Below are 20,035 nucleotides of genomic sequence, written 5' to 3' on the forward strand. Positions count from 1 at the left end.
TGGACAAATCAATGGAAGTGGAGTGCGTTAATAACAAACAAGACAACTTTGCAACAGATATTTTAATCAAATTATTATTTACATAATGTTTCTGGCAACAGCCTGATAAATAGATACAAATCATTAATTCAAAACAATTGAAATGCATACTCCCATCAATCCTTATCTTACAACAAAGACATTTCACCTGCTTTCTTTTTTCTTCCAAGTAATCAATTCTATCCAAATTGTTACAAGAACTATTGGAGAAAAGTGGGTGTTGAAAGCAAAAAAAATGCAATTACTTAGGCTGAGCTTAGTTGATATTAAGCAAGAGTCAATCAAATCAGGCAGTTCCATATACCACAGTGATTTCAACACCTAACAATCTCAAAATAGTAAAAGTGACAATTTAAACAGGCCTACCTTCTCCAAAAAAAAGACTAAGATGAGTCATCTCCCCTGAATAACATACAAAACATCTGTCGCCATCACATTTGTTGAATCCTGAATAAAATCACACATGACCTGAAACAGTTCAAGTTATACCTAACAGTGGCTTTTACCCTTAATCTAATGAATTTCATGAAATCATTACTGGTCAAAAATTACCGTTCCTTGTGTACCAAGTTCATAAACCCACAAAATTTAATAATCTGGAACTAAATACAAACTTTTACAAATATGTTCTTTAAAAGGTATGATTATACAAGTTAAAAATTCCAGGAATCATGTCTTTTTCTTTCAATAGCTAAAATTAACATGCCTGAATAAAACTACTTGCATTGTATTTGTTTTTTCATCTGGTCAAGCATTTTGTTCCATCTAAATCAAAGAGAAGATTTATGATTTTGTCTGGGCTAAAAACCAAAAAAGAAGCAAAAATGGCAATGCCAGTAGTGAAAATACCGTGGAAATAACAGTAAAATCTGCATCTTAAAGAGTAAAATCTATCTTTTAATCAGAATTCATGTTTAAAACCATATTACATTTATTAATCAAATGTGAAATAAAATTCTGTAATGGTCCCATTAATCATCAAACAGAATTAGTCAATGAATTAACTTTCAAAAGTAAGAGTAGAATTCAAACATCCCAAAACCCTCAGAACTTCTGAGAAATAAATTTTGGATTTAATATCATGTAAGAAAACCGCATCTCTTAAACTGTTTACTGTCGATCAATCCTGGTATGATCAATCATAGTACGTATTTCAATCATGAACTCTCTCACACAAAGATAATCTAATCAAAACTCATTAAATTTAATACACCTTCCATATCATCTCTTAGATATTGACTATATAAAATACGTAATTCCCATTATAAAATATAATAACTACACTGGAAATTAAAATATGCAGCACTAAAATGTTTCAAGAATCATATATACAAAATCAATTAAGACATAGTCTACCATAACACATATTCATTTGATGATTGTAAGTCTATGGGAACTGCAAAGTAAATTTGTAATACCTGTATATTATTAAATAAATAAATTAAATAAGCTATGCAAAAAAATACAAATTGATTTGTTTGGGGAAGGAGGGGTGTAAAAACTACTACAGGACCTTTGAACAACCTTTGACTACCCATGAGGGTCTTGCCAGTCGGGGTACATATCTAATATCAAATAAAATGCTCTGCTGGGGCGCAGCTTGATACGACCGCAGAGGTCAAACCCTGAACAGTTGGGGCAAGTATGGACACAACATTCAAGCTTGATACAGCACTGAATTTGGATTGTAATTAAATATTTGACACAGCATAGGTTTCTGACACAGAATGAAAGTGGTCTAAGAACTTATAATTTTTTAATTTACCTATTCATACATGTGATGGACTGTGAAACTCAGATCAGGAGATTGGGAAATTTTGGTCAGGAGATTAGGACTCAGATCAGGAGGTTTTTAATCGACATAAATTTTGTCGTAAATGTAACCGTGTGCTGTAAAAATGGTCTTTTAAAGTGTATTTTCTTCAACTTTCCATCCAATTTATTATGTTTATAGTACCCTTGTACTTATAAAGTTTCTCCATCTTTATATTTTACATGTTCAATCTAACATTTTTTTTTTTCAGTATGTTCTTTAAATTTTTTACTTCATATTCTATAAAACATTTATTGCAACCAGAACATTTGTTTAACTATCTGCAAATAGCTTTTGTTTGCATACTCAGAAAATCATTCTAACTGTAAAACAAAGGGTCATAATTATTATATAAATTTCAATTTAAGCCTTGAAAGGAAGTATAGAATCCTCAAATAATTTTCAAATTATTATTGTTTTATTTGTCCTAAGACATTTAAAATTATTTATTTACCATCCTTTTATGATTATTTGTTCAATTTATATTTTATTTATATTCTTTTAAAAATTTTCATTATTAAAAGGAAAGTAACTTAAAACAGGATAAATCAAGGGAAGTAACCCAATAAATACACAGTTTTTGTTACACAACGGCAGTTAGCCTGAGGTAAAAAATCATTGATTACCAGTATGTTTGACACCCAAGCTGACAAGTGAAGCCATATAATTATGCATGTTAATTGATTTACAGGTAAAATATAACTTCAGGTAATGTGAGTTACACCAGATGCCTGAGATGATATGTTGGGCAGAAATTTTTCATTCATGAAAAATTTCATACACGGGATTATAATTTTCCTCTTCAACCGGACGTCAGGAGGAGACTCCTGAAAACAGGATTATTGTACACCTGTCGGGAGGTTCACATGTATGCTATTCAAACCATATCATTATTATTTGCTTTTATATATAAATCAGAAATAACCAATTTAAAATGGAAAATTTTAAAGAAAAAAAAGGAAAAAAAAATCCCCCCCCCCCAAATTTTTTGAACCCCCTTATGATTCATCGCCCCCACACTCAATCCCAGCTTTCCCTTTGTGGTATGGTACCTTGCAGTACAATTTTAGAGAGATCCATTCACTTGAACACAAGTTATTGTCTGGAAACTAGAAAAATGCTTGCTTTTTTGTCTCTTTTTGGCCCCTAATTCCTAAACGTTTAGGGCAATTACCCCCAAACTCCAACCCAGCTTTCCCTTTGTGATATGGAACCTTGCAGTACAATTTCATAAAGATCCATACACTTACAAACAAGTTATTGTCCTGAAACTAGAAAAATGCTTGTTTTTTGCCCCTTTTTGGCCCCTAATTCCCAAAATTTGGAGGAAATTACCCCCAAAAATCAATCCCAGTATTCCCTTTGTGATATGGAACCTTGTGATACAATGTCAGAGAGATCCATACACTTACACACAAGTTATTGTCATGAAACTAGAAAAATGCTTGTTTTTTGCCCCTTTTTGGCCCCTAATTCCTAAAATTTGGAGGCAATTACCCCCAAATCAATCCCAGCATTCCCTTTGTGATATGGAACCTTGTGGTACAATGTCAGAGAGATCCATATACTTACACACAAGTTATGTCTGGAAGTTACAGAAATGCTTATTTTTGGCCCCTTTTTGGCCCCTAATTCCTTAACTGTTAGTACCATAACCCCCAAAATCAATCCCCACCTTCCTTTTGTCGTATTGAACCTTATGGTAAAATTTCATTGAGATCCATTGACTTAAACTAAAGTTAGAGTGCGAAAACTAATGTGTATTCGGACGACGACGCCGGACGACGACGACGACGACGACGACGACGCCGCCAACGTCATACCAATATACGACCACAAAAATTTTTTTGCGGTCGTATAAAAAGGGAAATCTTTTCTAGAATATAATGTTATGGACTCTTTCTATAGATGACATTCACATTTGTGTATTTCCTCATACTTTTCAAATGTCACAATGCTTTTGTTATTAACTCATACTATAAAGAGTTCATTGACAGTTTTTATTTTTATTCATTTTAACGATTCCTTGATCAACCCATTATATCATGTGGCCTACCATAGTCTAAACCACTCAAAGAAGTTTAAGTTCACCAAACTGTGTAAGTTGAATAATTCTAAACAAGTTTTAAATAAAGCAACAATAAAATATACATACAAATGGGCACTTTTTTTGACTTCGTCAGAAAACTATGAATATTTTGTATCCATCAATCAAATTGGTTTTCTTGTAAAAAATTGGAAAGAAAACAACAAACAACACAAAAATACAGATGCTTATGATAGCTGTTCATACACACAGGACTTGAATAGACAAATTGTTAAAGATTAAAAATAAAGCCAAAGGTGAGTCTACATAATTCAAAAAATAAAAAGCTATACAAGTTTTGTGGCAGTGGCAAGACTAATAATAAGCACAATTTCAACACAATACATGAATTCACAAAACATCTAAATACCTTAAAAGAAAACACTTTTAATGCTACATGAAAGTTCATATTTGTAACCTAATAACATGTTTCTGAGGTAAATGTCAACATTCCAATATTTTTTTTTACTTTTTCAAACCTTGTAAAACCTCATCCAATTACTCTACAATATCAGGCAAGTGTAATTTTTTTCTTGCAAAAGGTCAGGTCCAATTTTATTATGTAGACATATAAACATGTGTTAAGTATTTTAGTTTTGACACCTTTAAATTTTTTGAAACACTCTTCATTTAATAAATTAAAAATAGAATTGACAATTTGCAAGATTTTGTTCACACTTATATGGTTTAGGTTTTAACCACATCATATCACTATACAATGCCCAAGGTGAGTTTAAATAAATTATAAGCTAGTGAACATGATGTATTGTAAGCCATGTAAAAACTGTAATACTTCTTGTTCAATGAAAAGAGTCATTTCTGGTCACTGAAATCTGTATGGAACTTGTGCAATGAAAACTGCAATTTACTGTATACACACTATGTTAACCTTAGCAGTACAAAGATGTGTTCGTTATTTTCTTTCATTCTTGGAACTAAAGCATAACTTACCCATAAAATAACATATTTGGTGACAAAAAGTAGTATCACAGAAAGGCTTATGTAATTATGACATACTGGCACATTCAGAATTATACAAACCAAAATAAATTAGGGATCATCAATCAATCATTTTCCTGTGTTCAAGGACCACTCTTCTGGAAGATAATGTAATACACTTTTAAATGAACATGTTTACTATGTTCCAGTATAAAAATTAAAATTGGTTTCATCTCATTTCATTTCATTTCCTAACTATAGTTCTCAGTAAAGGATGATGTTCATTATCTTAAAGATTTGATTTTAAATTAGAGGGATCTTTACATACTATGGAAAATAAATGAGCAATTTATAGGAAGCTCTTTAGCTAAATACAGTAGTATGGGTTTATACAAAGAATAAAAAAAAACTTCTTTTACAAAGATTAGGTGTACTTTATCAAACAAAAAGTGGGAAATATAGTGTTAAGCCTTCTCCAACAGGGATAAAAAATGCCCTCCAGTCTCATGCAATAGTTTCTGATTAAAAAAATAATCAAGCATTTACGCAAATATTCCACAAAAAATGGGGAGGGATCAAAATTAACAGTTACACATGTGTAAAAATTTCACACTGCCTTCACAGAGATGTTGAAGGTTTGTTCTTAAAAATTCTATGCATATAATTTTTCAGAATATTGAAATGCAATTTGACTGCATAAATCATTTAAATGATGACTACACATATTTCAAATCTTAAAGTAGTTTGTTGTCAAAAACTTTAAGAATCAAAAGTAGTTTCCCAGGGGAGGTAACTCAACTGATAAAATTTGACAGTACCTTGCATGGTAAATTGATAAATTTCACAAAATAACAACCTGTAGCTTGAATACCTTTGTGACTTAATACTTTTTTATACAATTTTTGAGATACAATGTAACATAATATATTAACTACTATTTGGCAAAGTATATAAAAATTCTATTGTTTTTAGTTTTAAACCCTCAACCACCTTAAACGAAACAAGTCTTTTAATAAAGATATACAATTGTTAAGTGCACAACAAATCTTGTATCATTTATTTCATTGACTCCACTATGTGTTCCTAATCAAACTGAATCTGTGCCAATACTTTTTTTTATAATTTAAACTGACAACTCTAAACCAATAGGATATAGCTATATCTACTTTTATGCATTATACATAAATAAGCTAAGCATTCTCTACATAGTAGAGTATACAAAAATATTTAATACATCTTTTAAATTGTAATGATTGTACATACAGATGCAGATATGAAATTTTGCTTTTACAACAGAAACCATTCATGTGTTAACAAATTCCCATTCAATGGTTAAGGTTAAATTTAACAAAAAGCTAAAAAAAAGGGTATTGAAATCAATATTCTTTGATGAAAGCAGCTTGTTTCAGGTTTACTTTGGATATACCTGAATTTCATGTGAGGATTTTAATTTTCATACCTAAAAATGTTTTTAATAGCTTCTAATAAGATTTAAATAGAACTGACCATCTGCATTAGAAAAACACATGAATGATTTCTTGTGTTTAATGTAAACACTGGCCTTTAAAAAAAATGGAGTAATTTTTTTTCAATTTAAATGCACATTATACATTAAGAATACAGTAAACAAAGATTTCCAAAAACTGTCAGACAGGTTACCTGACATTTTGCCAGACTGCCACCAAAATGTGTACAACCGAAAGAAAATTTGTCTGAATTACGAAGTTGGGGCAAGGTTTGATCATTTCTGTCTGACATCCTACTTTATGACATTATGCATACAAAGGTGATATTACAAAGTTTGAGATAAATAAACTGTTTTCAATAATATTCCTACACACTAATAAGTAGGTCAGTCTTTTTATTTGTATTGTGGAGGTTCCCAATGTTCCATCTACATTTGTTTTATTTTCCTTAAAATCCATAATTAATAAAACATACTAATACTTTAATATTACAATACTAAAATTTCAAATTAAAGCACACATAGAGTGAACTTAATGCACATTATTCATGAGGTGATATATAACTTATGAATGAAAGACTACTTGACCAATGAAAATCCATTATACTGTTACAAAATTATTTGCATAAATCTCAAGATCAATACTGCACAAAGAATTTATTGGACTGTATTGAGTTTTTATATTTTATTTCCCATTTTAATGAATTTGTTTAATTTAATGTAAAAAATGAAATGAAAAAGAAAAATTTAACACTGATACAAATTGTACTGTTCATAACATCTAACTCATGTGATGTCATGCTTGCCTAATGTGACTTATTCTGTATGAAAACTATTTTACTCTTTGAAACTAAATAGCAATTTTGTACTTTTAATATTTCCAAACACCTATCTATCATTTCACTGCTGTATCCATTTTCTAACAAGCTAACATTGACATAGACATTTGCAACCATTAGATTTTGATATGTTTAAAACAAAATCGTTGCAAGAATTTCCTGAAACTTTCCTACAGTAATATAGCTTAGCCATACATGTACTAAAGCACTTAACTCTAATTTATCTCAAAATTAAATGAATACCTACAAAATCTATTTAGGTATTGCATTTGAAACATTCACATCTAATGTTTTCTTATGTAAATTTTCTATTGGAAGTAAAAGTAACCATGGCAGAGAATTTTGTAAAAAGTGAGAATAATTTATATTAAGAGAAGAAGGGAAATGCCCATGATGTGAAGCAAATACAAATCAATGAAATACTCGGAAATAATCATACATTTTAAGAAGCATAGGTTTCTGTTGTTATTTATCTTATAGCAATTAAAAAATAAATACTAGGAGTATTTGTACATAAAACTGAATACAGTCCAACAAATTCACTTTCTGAAAGACTTCAACCACATAATCATGCATATAATGGAATCTTTTTAGTAATGGGTTTGCGACACATATGACAGGTTCGTAATGAATCCCCACAAATATTACACACAGTGTGTCCACATAAAAATGCCATGTTCCGTTTCCGTTCCATACAAATAGAACAAAGAAAGTTCTCTTCCATTTCTTGGAGTTTCTTCTGCAGTAAGTTTGACTCCATAACTCCAGCAGCAGGATGTTCTCTTGTTGCTGTTACCTCTGTACCATCTAAAAATAGATATGATGAAATTAAAAAAAATTCTTGGAAATTAAATTGAGCAAATAAATGTTTCAGTTGAATACTTTAAATTGAAACTAGTACAGATGAATAAGGCATGCTAATTTCCTGTTGAAAATTAAAAACAGATGTATTTTGAACAATTATATAGGCTTTATCAGATTGAAAAACTATTACTTTGAATAAGGATTACATATTTCTGTATTGAACTTAATAGTACTATTGCAATTTCACAACATTTTTAAAAGCTTGTATTTCAGAATTGGCTGATATTACAGAATGGAAGGCACTATGTGCTGATATTATGTGCAGGCACGCTAAAATTTCTTCTCATGCTACATTATATACCGTGCATTTATTACTATTTTTTGGATACTAATTTTTGTAGATTTTGTGGGTAAATGTGAACCACAGATTTTATAATGATCAAACAGTACAAAGTTTCCTTAGGCTTGTATGCAGACTTTTGCAAAACCATGATATCAAATATCCACAAAATTACAATTTTTTCTCAATCCATAAACCATTATATCCACAAAAATAAATGAATCCATAGTACAAAGAGTTTAACCACTGGCAATAAAATAGATCTCTTCAATAAGTTACTCTACCATTTTCACCCCACCTGATATGTGAACATTAATAATGGTCTATTAGTACAATCCTCAGACTATAAATTTCTATTAAAAAAATGCATTCATACAAAATGCTAAATTTATATTAGCCACTAAACTTATCTCTCACATGGATATTAATTTTAAAACATACCTGGACAAGTTTTACTATCTATAGTTTCTTTACATAATATACATTTTTTCATCTTCTGACAGCAGTCAAAACAGGTTATAACATGTCCGCATGGCATGAATTTTATACACGCCATGTTTTCTGAACAAACCATACATTCTTGTACGAGAGATTCTTTCTCTAATGATGACTGTGGGTCTGATTTACTGGCCCTGAAATAAATATCTCAAGTGTGAAATAAAATACTGGCACAGTTAATTAACTGGCCCTGAAATAAATATCTCAAGTGTGAAATAAAATACTGGCACAGTTAATTAACTGGCCCTGAAATAAAAATTTAATTGTAAAACAAAATACTGGTCCATTTGATATACTTGCCCTGACATAAATATATCAAGTGTTAAATAAAACTGTGATAGAAAAAACAGTGGTTCAAGTTTTGATAAAGACTTTACACCAGAATAATAAAACTCCCAACAAATAAATGGCCAACATATAAAATATGTAAATTAAACATTGTTAAAAAAGTGTTCAGTCACAATAATTGTGCTTGACATAGTAATGTGGAGGACATAGTAATAAGCTGGAACAATATAGATCCTGGGAAATGTTATATTTTGTTATTTTTAGTTTGGAGGTCATGCAATTTATGAAGAATCTGAAAAAAATATAGACTAATAAAAATCTCTACATACAACATAAAAAACAAAGGGATAACTTCTCCTCCCCTCTGGTGCCTTTTAGTTTGAAAATAAAGAGAGCTGGCATAACTATTAAAAATACAGACAGAAATTTTCATTATATACCGAAATAAAAACACAAAAATGTGACTAGAGATTAAAAAAAAAAAGTCAACCCCAATTGGACCTCATGCAGTTTAGATCAAAGCACGAAAGCGCTGTAAAGGCAGTTAATTACAGGTTGTGTGTATTTTAAGTCCAGTTATATCATTATCTTGCATAGTACAGTGTACTTATCAGAGGTGGCTTTCAGTATTTAAGATTTAGAGTTCTCTAATGATATTGAATAAGTTTTATGAATGTCATATTCTGAGCACTATATGAAGGCGATTGTTCTCACTTGTTTATGAACTAGTGCATTATGTCCAGTTTGTACCTTTTTTATCTATGTTTATAGTCAAATTAGTTATCAAAGGTACCAGGATTATAATTTAATACGCCAGACGTGTGTTTCGTCTACATAAGACTCATCAGTGAAGTTCAGATCAAAATAGTAACAAAGCCAAACAAGTACAAAGTTGAAGAGCATTGAGGACCCAAAATTCCAAAAAGTTGTGCCAAATACGGCTAAGGTACTGTAAATTCAGAAATTATTGCGAGGTTTTTATTAATGCGAATATTGCGACTGGGTTAGTATCGCAATAATTAGAACTCGCATTCTGATATCTGATATATGCATCTGTATGCAGAATTTCCTTAAATCGCAATAATTAATCTCGCATTATTGTCCATTCTTCATAAATCGCAATAATAAATGCACGCAATAATTTCTGAATTTACAGTAATCTATTCCTTGGATAAGAAAATCCTTAGTTTTTTCATTGGCAATCATAACACATCTCCTTATTTATATAATGATCTATATTCAACGACCTCAGGTGCAAAAAAAATGTATGTAACTAACTATGATGGGAAACCTTTGACTTCTTTCTTTATATAAACTTTTGATTTGGTACCATAGAACTATGTAGAGTAAATGTACATTGCAACATGTCAACTCTTTCAAATCCAAGCAAAATTATATTTCCAAGCATAAAGTAATTTATGAATGAAATAAAATGCTCCGCTGAACAGTTGGGGCAAGTATGAACACAACATTCAAGCTTGATTCAGCTTGATTCAGCACTGAATTTGGATTGTAATTAAATATTTGACACAGCATAGGTTTCTGACACAGAATGAAAGTGGTCTAAGATACTTAAAAATTTTTAATTTACCTATTCAAACCATATCATTATTATTTGCTTTTATATATAAATCAGAAATAACCAATTTAAAATGGAAAATTTTAAAGAAAAAAAAGGAAAAAGAATCCCCCCCAAATTTTTTTAACCCCCTTATGATTCATCACCCCAAAACTCAATCCCAGCCTTCCCTTTGTGGTATGGTACCTTGCAGTACAATTTCATAAAGATCCATACACTTGAACACATGTTATTGTCTGGAAACTAGAAAAATGCTTGTTTTTTGGCCCCTGTTTGGTCCCAAATTCCTAAACGTTTAGGGCAATTACCCCCAAACTCAAACCCAGCTTTCCCTTTGTGATATGGAACCTTGTAGTACAATTTCATAAAGATCCATGCACTTACACACAAGTTATTGCCATGAAACTAGAAAAATGCTTGTTTTTTGCCCCTTTTTGGCCCCTAATTCCTAAAATTTGGAGGCAATTACCCCCAAAATCAATCCCAGCATTCCCTTTGTGATATGGAACCATGTGATACAATGTCAGAGAGATCCATAGACTTACACACAAGTTATTGTCATGAAACTAGAAAAATGCTTGTTTTTTTCCCCTTTTTGGCCCCTAATTCCTAAAATTTGGAGGCAATTACCCCAAAAATCAATCCCAGCATTCCCTTTGTGGTATGGTACCTTGCAGTACAATTTCAGAGAGATCCATACACTTGAACACAAGTTATTGTCTGGAAACTAGAAAAATGCTTATTTTTGGCCCCTTATTCCTAAACTTTTTGGGCAATTACCCCCAAACTCAATTCCAGCTTTCCTTTTGGGATATGGAACCTTGTAGTACAATTTCATAAAGATCCATACACTTACACACAAGTTATTGCCATGAATCTAGAAAAATGCTTGTCTTTTGCCCCTTTTTGGCCCCTAATTCCTAAAATTTGGAGGCAATTACCCCCAAATTCAATCCCAGCATTCCCTTTGTGATATGGAACCTTGTGATACAATGTCAGAGAGATCCATAGACTTGCACACAAGTTATTGTCATGAAACTAGAAAAATGCTTGTTTTTTGCCCCTTTTTGGCCCCTAATTCCTAAAATTTGGAGGCAATTACCCCCAAAAATCAATCCCAGCATTCCCTTTGTGATATGGAACCTTGTGGTACAATGTCAGAGAGATCCATACACTTACACACAAGTTATGTCTGGAAGTTACAAAAATGCTTATTTTTGGCCCCTTTTTCCTTAACTGTTGGTACCATAACCCACAAAATCAATCCCCACTTTCCCTTTGTGGTATTGAACCTTATTTTAAAATTTCATTGAGATCCATTCACTTTAACTAAAGTTAGAAAGCGAAAACTAATGTGTCTTCGGACGACGACGACGCCAACGTCATACCAATATACGACCACAAAAATTTGTTTGCGGTCGTATAAAAAGGAGTTCTTAATTAAGAAATAAACTGATTCGCTGAGCGCAGCTGGATACACCCGCGGTGTACTACCCTGAACAGCTGGGGCAAAAATGGACACAATATTCAAGCTTGATACAGGTCTGAATTTGGATTGTAATTAAATATTTGAGATATTATAGTTTCTGAATAAATGTAGTCAATGAACTTGAAATCGGTTATATGAATTGAATTTATATTCAATTAAAGATTTCTTGCTGTTGTGCAATACACTGTGCTGTTGTGCAATACTTAATAAATCTGTTGCCGACTATAAACAAATAAAGTTCAATTTCTTCTCAATGTCATATTTGAAATTTATGAAAATCAATAGGGAGATTACATCAATAGCTATAAATAATTCACCAAAGTTTCATGTGAACTGCTTAAAGCATTTTTGAGTTGTTGTCCAAAAACTGGAAAATCCCCCCTTTTTTAATGAATAAAACCCCATAACTCAGAAATGTAAAATCTAAAATTTATAAAATTCTAAAGGGAGCTTACGGATTGATAATTTAGTCTTAGATGCAAGATTTTTTTATCAGTTGTTAGTGGCTTTGAACTAGCTGTCAGTAACTGCGAGTACTCTCAGATTTGTACTTAGTGTCTTTTTGTTGTTTGGATGTACATCTACCTGACCACGTCCACTTGTATTTGTATTTATCCATCTGATGAGTTTAGCCTCTTTCAACTGATTTTTATAGTTCTTTCTTATATTGTACTGTTACACCACTGTCCCAGGTTAGGGGAGGGTTGGGATCCCGCTAACATGTTTAAGCCCGCCACATTCTGTATGTACATGTATGTGCCTGTCCCAAGTCAGCAGCCTGTAAAAGTGTAATTCAGTGGTTGTCGTTTGTTTGTGTGTTGCATATTTGTTATATTTGTTCATTTTTTTACATAAAATAGGCTGTTAGTTTTCTTGTTTGAATTGTTTTACATTGTCATTTCTGGGCCTTTTATAGCTGACTGTGCGGTATGGGCTTTGCTCATTGTTGAAGGCCGTACTGTGACCTATAGCTGTTAATTTCTGTGTCATTTGGTCTCTTGTGCATGTGTGGAGAGTTGTCTCATTGGCAATCATACCACATCTTCTTTTTTATATTTACATCAACAGATATAAAAAATTCACCAAAGTCAAGGTGAGACAACAAAACTTAGTTGTAAGATCTCTGAAATTTTTTACATGGTACGAGTTTTTCTCATTGTTGGAGATTGTACGGTGACAGTAACACCTGTAACTGCTTAAACCCATTTCTTATGCACTTTAGTTTGATAAACTCACTGAATATCATACCACATCTCCTTATTTTTATATGCATTACAATTTACATGTGCATGTAATTTTAAATATATATATATCAGAACAAAATTCATTGTGTCACTTTTATTTATGCATCCTTTGGCACAATACAAGTTCTAAAATTACACAACATAAAACAACTAAATGTTATTTCAGATGAAAGTTTTGTTTCACTTCCATTCATAGGATTTATTAGAATTTTGTATGTTTTGCCAAGTCCAATAATTCGCTCTATGTGACATAGAGACATAGTTGACTAAACCACCAGGTGTCGAACATTCAAGAATTTTCAGTGTTTCTGTTTTTATTTGATGAAAAGGTTGCCTGAGCTCTAGGAGCTTTAGGTTTTATCACGGGATAATCTGTGCTGTCAATAATAATCCAAGTCGTAGGAAACTTTAATTTGAAGTTGGATGGTGAAAAATACCTGACTAAACCACTAGATGGCCAAGTGTTAGCCTCACACCACTGTTTAGACATAAAAACAATCCATGTATACACAATATTCTTAACACTAGATTCAATCTAGAATCTAGACAGTTCAAAGTTGGTTGTATGATGCCTCAATTTCATCAAAGTCATAAAAAAACTGATTTTCAACTGACACCCTATCAATTTGAAAATATATGTATCTCAAACAATGTGCTGCTGGACCAAGTGTGGTCAAAACAAATAAAAATTTAGTATACAACTCTAAACCGGTATAAAAATGCATGGCTGTGTCACGTGTCTTTATTTCAAAATTCTCTGCTGAAAACATAGGCATTGATGGTGTTTGCGTAATTCCATCTGTGAAGCTCAACATTAGCTCGGCAGTTGGTGGTGGACAGTCATAAATCCTTTCTGCAGTATGAATGACTTCTTCAGGAAAACCAACTTTACAATCAAAACTTTCCTCTAGATTTCTACTACAATATTCATCAAGTTTAGTTCTTTTGTTTTCACAGGAAACTGCCCTGATTTTTCTTTTTGCAGACGATTCAGTCTCTTGCTTGGTCCAGGAAAATAGGCTGGGAAATGCAGTAGACTTAAGTCTCTGTATGGTGGGTTTGCGCCCTGAAAAAGGTTATAAAACATTAGTTTTTTTATAATTAAATGAACTTCCATTAGCAATGTATACTTTGTACTACCTGGCGAAATATTAACTAGATTTATTCATTACAATCTGGATAAAACTATGTTTGCCTGATTCAATGTATGTTATGTAAATCCAAAGGACAAACAATGAGAGACTTATGCAACAAACATACATTGTTTGTACCTAAATAACTATAATATAGATGAGAGCATGTCATTGTTTTGTTCCTGTTAACATTGTCATTGATATTTTTCAAGAAAGTCTATGAGGCATAGCTTATGCATTCCTGTCATTACTACATTAGCATAATTACTGCTAAAATAATTCTCAGTATGTATACCTCTTGTAAGAAATCATTATAATTGTAGCAATCACCAAAAAATCTCAAACAGATCACATTGAATCGTAATCCAAAAAATTATGACGTCTTGAATTACCCACCCCCTTTTATTCTAAAACGATAATTGCGGTTGTAAACAGACTTTGGTTTATTCGCATGGCGATTACATATATAACTATATATTTCACAAAGAAAATAGAGTTTTACCATGAATAGTTTCCTGCACGTAGTCTTTTTCAGTAAAACGTGCCTTGCAAACAACAGCTGATTGAGATGGACTCCACGATATGATCGTGTTCTCGTTCAATCTGCGTATGGGCCATGGCGTTGATCCAACTTTTCCTTCTTTTTAAGTCATTTGGAAATGCATGTCCTCCTCTTAAATGACATCCAGGTACACAACAACAAGTATTTGGCATCGTTAATTAAAAATATAACTGAAATAGTTGCACAGTGCAGAAACCGGAAGAAGAGGAAAAGGATCCGCTACAACGGCGCCACCTATTCAGGAACGATAATTTGCTACTTTATATAACTGCGAAAATAACGTTAGACGGGTTCACGTGCATAAACAGAAACGCGCTTTAAATTGTATAATATAATTCATGTTCAGTCGACCTTTAATTATTATATCAACGACTGAAATGATTTATAAACATCTAGATTGCAGATAACACTCGAAATTAACCCGAGCTCTTTCCACACGGAATTCAAATAATTCTAGTTTGTCAATCGGTTGACTGCTTATAATGCAAAATACTAATATATCAAAAGTTTTTAAAACTAACAAAACACAATGATCGTTTCTCTATTTCCCAATGTAAATGAAATGAAACAAAAAACATTTTATATCGCAATAAGAAGAGGAGAGAATTCAACATTTCCGGATCTACTTGGAGTCTAATGACCCCCCACGTAGATAAGTTGGATATCGCGGAAGGAAGGATTAACCCGGCAACTAGAAAGGCATTAAAGCACTGCCTTTAAAAAACCAATATGAACTATTTTGATATTATTCTGAAAGATTTTGTGTTCCTGTATACGTACTGTGCTGTAGTAAACTGTTTGATCATTTCTTCAACCCTAAAATCTCCACAAACTTCTAGTGGTGTTTTACCCTGGTTGTTTTTATGCGTGAGACTGGCACCTTGTTGGGCAAGATAACAAGCAATAGCAGCACCCATCTGATCTTCATCGTCTGCCATCCCAAGCTGATTACATATCTGTTGAAACAAGACAAAATATTGAAGTCTCCATTGCAGTCTAAAACATGTTTTCACTGTGTGAGTATAATTTGTATGTTAGGTGGAGTAAACATGCATGCTAACTATGGTTTTTACATCATTAAGGTTCTGCCTCTTTGAAGTTTATCCTACATCTACTCTTACTTTAAACTAACTCATAGAGACTTTATTATACTTTTTTGAAACTCATCTTGCATATGAGAGCAATAAAACATAATTTGTAAGATAGGAGGAGCAACAATGCATGTTGACTTAGGTTTTTGCATCATTGAGTTACTGTCTCATTGATGTTTTCCCTAGATGTACTATTAGTTATGTTCTCATTTATACAGACTACATGTATTATACATATTGGAAACTCATCTTGCATATGAGAGTAATATGACTTAAGTGGACCAATCCAACCAAATCAGCTCAAGGCTACGGAGCAATACACCAAAGCATAGTATCATCTTTACTGGACAACTTACAGCTTCTAACATGGGCGTTGGCTCTCTCTCCTGAGGTACAGACTGTCTCATTAGAGCTACATGTAAACATGTGTCTCCATCTTCATCTTTGACATTTATATCAGCACCTCTTGTTACAAGTAGTTCAATGATAGAGGTATGTCCTTGGGATACAGCAAGTAGTAGTGGTGTTTGTTGTCTGTTGTTTCTGATCTCAATATCAGCTTGGCCCTATAAAACAAAGAAAACAATAAATCTATTTGTTCAAATTGTATGTCTGTATATCCAACTGCTCTCTGACTGCAAATGTCTATCTAACTTCTATGTCCAAATGTAAATCTAGATCTTATGCCAGTATGAATATCTAAATTATATGCTTGTATGTATATCAAAATTCTATGGTAGTATGTTTGATGTGTTTTACGTTTTGAATTTTTCTTGGAGTTCGGTATTTTTGTTATTTTACTCTTTATTTTTACACATAATCTATGCTTGTATGGCTTATCATGTTCTATGGTAGTATGTGTATCCATGGTCGATGGTAGTATGTCTTTTCATGTTTCATGGTAGTATATTTATCCATGGTATGAGGTAGTATGTTTTTTCATGTTTTATAGTAGTATGTTTACCCATGGTCTATGGTAGTAGCATTACCTGAGTCAGCAGCACATTAGTGACATCTTTATGTCCATTAAGAGAAGCTAAATGTACAGCTGAGAATCCATCATCTTTCTTAATGTCCACAATCTGTCTACACTTCAACAGTATCTTCTCTGTAGCACTGCATAAATAAAGACATTTTTGTTTAATTTAACAGTAAAAGCAAGGACATTTTTTTTAACAATATTATTTTCATTTTATTTTTCATTTAAAAAAAATTAATCTATATTGTATCTATTTCTATATTCGTAACAAAAATTCCATCTTGCTCTGAAGATAATTAACTGCTTTTCATGCTAATATTAGAAACATAGGTTAGAATGAGGTATAAACTTAGTTTTAATTCAATTCTAATTACTCTACATGACTAACATGTAACTGGAATACGAGATTTTAAGAAAATAATCTTTCTAGTAGAGTCAGAGGCATATAAAGTATAAATGTCACTGTTATAAGATAAATTAATATAATAATAATAATAATAATAATAACAATAATATGTTTTTACATTCTCTCTGTATGTGCAAAACAAAACATTAGAAATAAATATAACATAACTCACAAGCTGTTTCCTTTAAGAGCAGCATGATGTAGCACATTGAATCCTCTTTTATTCCTTAATGTAAAGTCTATTCCATTATAATTGACTAACATGTCTATAATTTGTCTGTTTTCTTTACCAATGGCATCATGAAGACATGTATCTCCATAAGAGTCCTGCAAAATTCAGGTTTTTAATTAGAAAAATAAATCTTATCAAAGGTAAAGCATCAATTCAAGATCCTTTACCATCTATGACAGTTTGTTTTTGACTTGTGGGTTTGATTATCCCTTTGATATCTTTGGCCTGTCTCTCAAATATAAAGTTTTACAAGCGATTCTTTATGTAAAGCATCCCTTTACAATCCAACAAACTTTTACTGTTGTGCAACAAATGACTAAATCTACCTTAAACCAGGCCTCTACAATAACTTTTTTTTCAACTTGTCCAGTAGGACAAGTACATACCAAAACTTACTTGTCCGAATGAAATTGTAACTTGTCCAAAAAAAATCTTAATAATAACCTTTTTTGCATTTTAAGTTGATTCAAGGAACAAAATGAATTAAAACAATAAAACAGAATTTGATTTATATCTTTTGATATACTTTTTCAAAAATATGAGTTGAGAACAACTGAATCTAGTCATGTCACAGGACTTAGGTTCTAGCTTTCTTCAATGCCAAAGTCTCATCAGACTCTGCACATGAGGCACCGTCTGATAGGCCTGTCAATGTACACTCATTGGATTTGTATCTTGGTTTTTAAGTTGAAAAAAAGTTTTTTCAAATGCAATCAATAAAAAAAAGAAGATGAGGTATGTGTGCCAATGAGACAACTCTCTGCAAGAGACCAAAATGACACAGAAATTAACAACTATATGTCACCGTATTGCAAGTATTGTTTTTTTCTTCATATGATCAAATATGATTTTGTGAATTTTATGGTACATAATTTCTTCATTTTTATTTAAAAAATAGTTTTTGTTAAAAAGATTACCGGTATGGTATTTATTATAAAGCAACAGAATAAGGTCGGATAACAAGGTACTGATTTGTCTTGGTCCCGAAATGTCTCCTGCATTGCCAAACTGTCTATTAATCATGTCTATTAAATATGTCTCTTACAGTGCCAAACTGTCTATTAAATTTGGAGCCCAATCGTTTTCCGAGCTGGTGGCGAACTGTCTTGAAAGTTACCTTATCTACAAAGCGCATCGCTGATTCGGATCAGTAAGACGGGTTTCCGAGAAAAGTATGCCTTTTACCTCTTAAAAAGTACCTGACAAAGAACCAGTTTTAAAGTATCGATTGCAAGTATACTTGTTTTTATCTTCTTTTCTTGTTTTTTGTTTATAATTACTTTGTTCATCAAAATTGGATTAAATTTATTTTCTGCAGAATAATTTTACTTGACAAGCTTGATATAGCTTTTACTTGTCCGACCTTTTTTTCCTCTGGTACCGGACAATCGGACAAGCGTTATTGTCGAGGCCTGTAAACTTGTTACTCTTGAAGCAACAGACTTCTCTCTACCTCTGATTATGGTGATAATCTACATCAAGTTTGATTGACTAAGTTAGTTACAGTTGAAGCAACAACAGACTTCTCTCTACCTCTGATTATGGTGATAATCTTCATCAAGTTTGATTGACTAAGTTAGTTACTCTTGAAGCAACAGATACCTCTGATTATGGTGATAATCTACATCAAGTTTGATTGACTAAGTTAGTTACTCTTGAAGCAACAGACTTCTCTCTACCTCTGGTTATGGTGATAATCTACATCAAGTTTGATTGACTAAGTTAGTTACTCTTGAAGCAACAGATACCTCTGATTATGGTGATAATCTACATCAAGTTTGATTGACTAAGTTAGTTACTCTTGAAGCAACAGACTTTTCTCTCTACCTCTGATTATGGTGATAATCTACATCAAGTGTGATTGACTATGTTATTAAGTTTTATATATTTTCCATTGTAAGTTAAGCAAACAACAATCAATCAATAGATCAGATTTATTTTAATCAATAACTAGCTAATACAGAAGCAGTCAGTTTATAACACTACAATAGTACCCCATAGGAAAATGGTAAACTTACCTGTATATTTACATTACACTTATATCGCAGTAATATTTTGGCACACTCTAAATGCTGTTTGTTCACAGCAACATGCAATGAACTGCACCCTCCATTATTTAGGGAGTTTATCTGGGCTCCTTTCCTCAATAACATTTCCATTATTTCAGCTTGGTAACTGTAAAAATATTGTCTGATATAAGTTCTAGTAT

General features: G+C 32.0%; 1 protein-coding gene and 2 long non-coding RNA genes across 6 annotated transcripts in view; all 3 read right to left on the reverse strand.

The window, feature by feature from the left end:
* LOC127720699 (E3 ubiquitin-protein ligase MIB2-like) overlaps nucleotides 1-20,035 on the reverse strand; it is a 132,529-nt gene that overhangs the window by 94,022 nt on the left and 18,472 nt on the right. The window contains exons 12-18 of one of the 3 annotated variants that reach the window (XR_007990934.1): nucleotides 19,845-20,001; nucleotides 17,767-17,921; nucleotides 17,199-17,325; nucleotides 16,566-16,775; nucleotides 15,899-16,074; nucleotides 8,767-8,957; nucleotides 3,389-7,988 (exon numbers count right to left, since the gene is read on the reverse strand). Coding sequence is in view for 1 of the 3 variants with exons in the window: in XM_052227446.1 (XP_052083406.1) it covers nucleotides 7,750-7,988; nucleotides 8,767-8,957; nucleotides 15,899-16,074; nucleotides 16,566-16,775; nucleotides 17,199-17,325; nucleotides 17,767-17,921; nucleotides 19,845-20,001 (1,255 nt within the window). In the remaining 2 variants the exon portion in view is untranslated. Of the gene's footprint in view, nucleotides 1-47; nucleotides 7,989-8,766; nucleotides 8,958-15,898; nucleotides 16,075-16,565; nucleotides 16,776-17,198; nucleotides 17,326-17,766; nucleotides 17,922-19,844; nucleotides 20,002-20,035 lie in introns of those variants that run through there. The other 2 variants (XR_007990935.1, XM_052227446.1) reach the window with 2 other exon arrangements.
* The window catches only part of LOC127720729 (uncharacterized), a 187,233-nt gene continuing 167,245 nt past the window's right edge, over nucleotides 48-20,035 (reverse strand). For both annotated transcript variants that reach the window (XR_007990965.1, XR_007990964.1), the window contains exon 3: nucleotides 48-3,228. This is a non-coding gene — a long non-coding RNA (uncharacterized LOC127720729). The remainder of the gene's footprint in view (nucleotides 3,229-20,035) is intronic.
* Nucleotides 13,503-15,838, reverse strand: LOC127720732 (uncharacterized). The gene is made up of 2 exons (XR_007990968.1): nucleotides 15,059-15,838; nucleotides 13,503-14,489 (listed from the first exon to the last, which is right to left on the reverse strand). It is a non-coding gene; the product is annotated as an uncharacterized LOC127720732 (long non-coding RNA).

The sequence above is a fragment of the Mytilus californianus genome, unplaced genomic scaffold (genome assembly GCF_021869535.1).
Source record: "Mytilus californianus isolate M0D057914Y unplaced genomic scaffold, xbMytCali1.0.p SCAF_11, whole genome shotgun sequence".
In the NCBI taxonomy this organism is placed as follows: domain Eukaryota; kingdom Metazoa; phylum Mollusca; class Bivalvia; order Mytilida; family Mytilidae; genus Mytilus; species Mytilus californianus.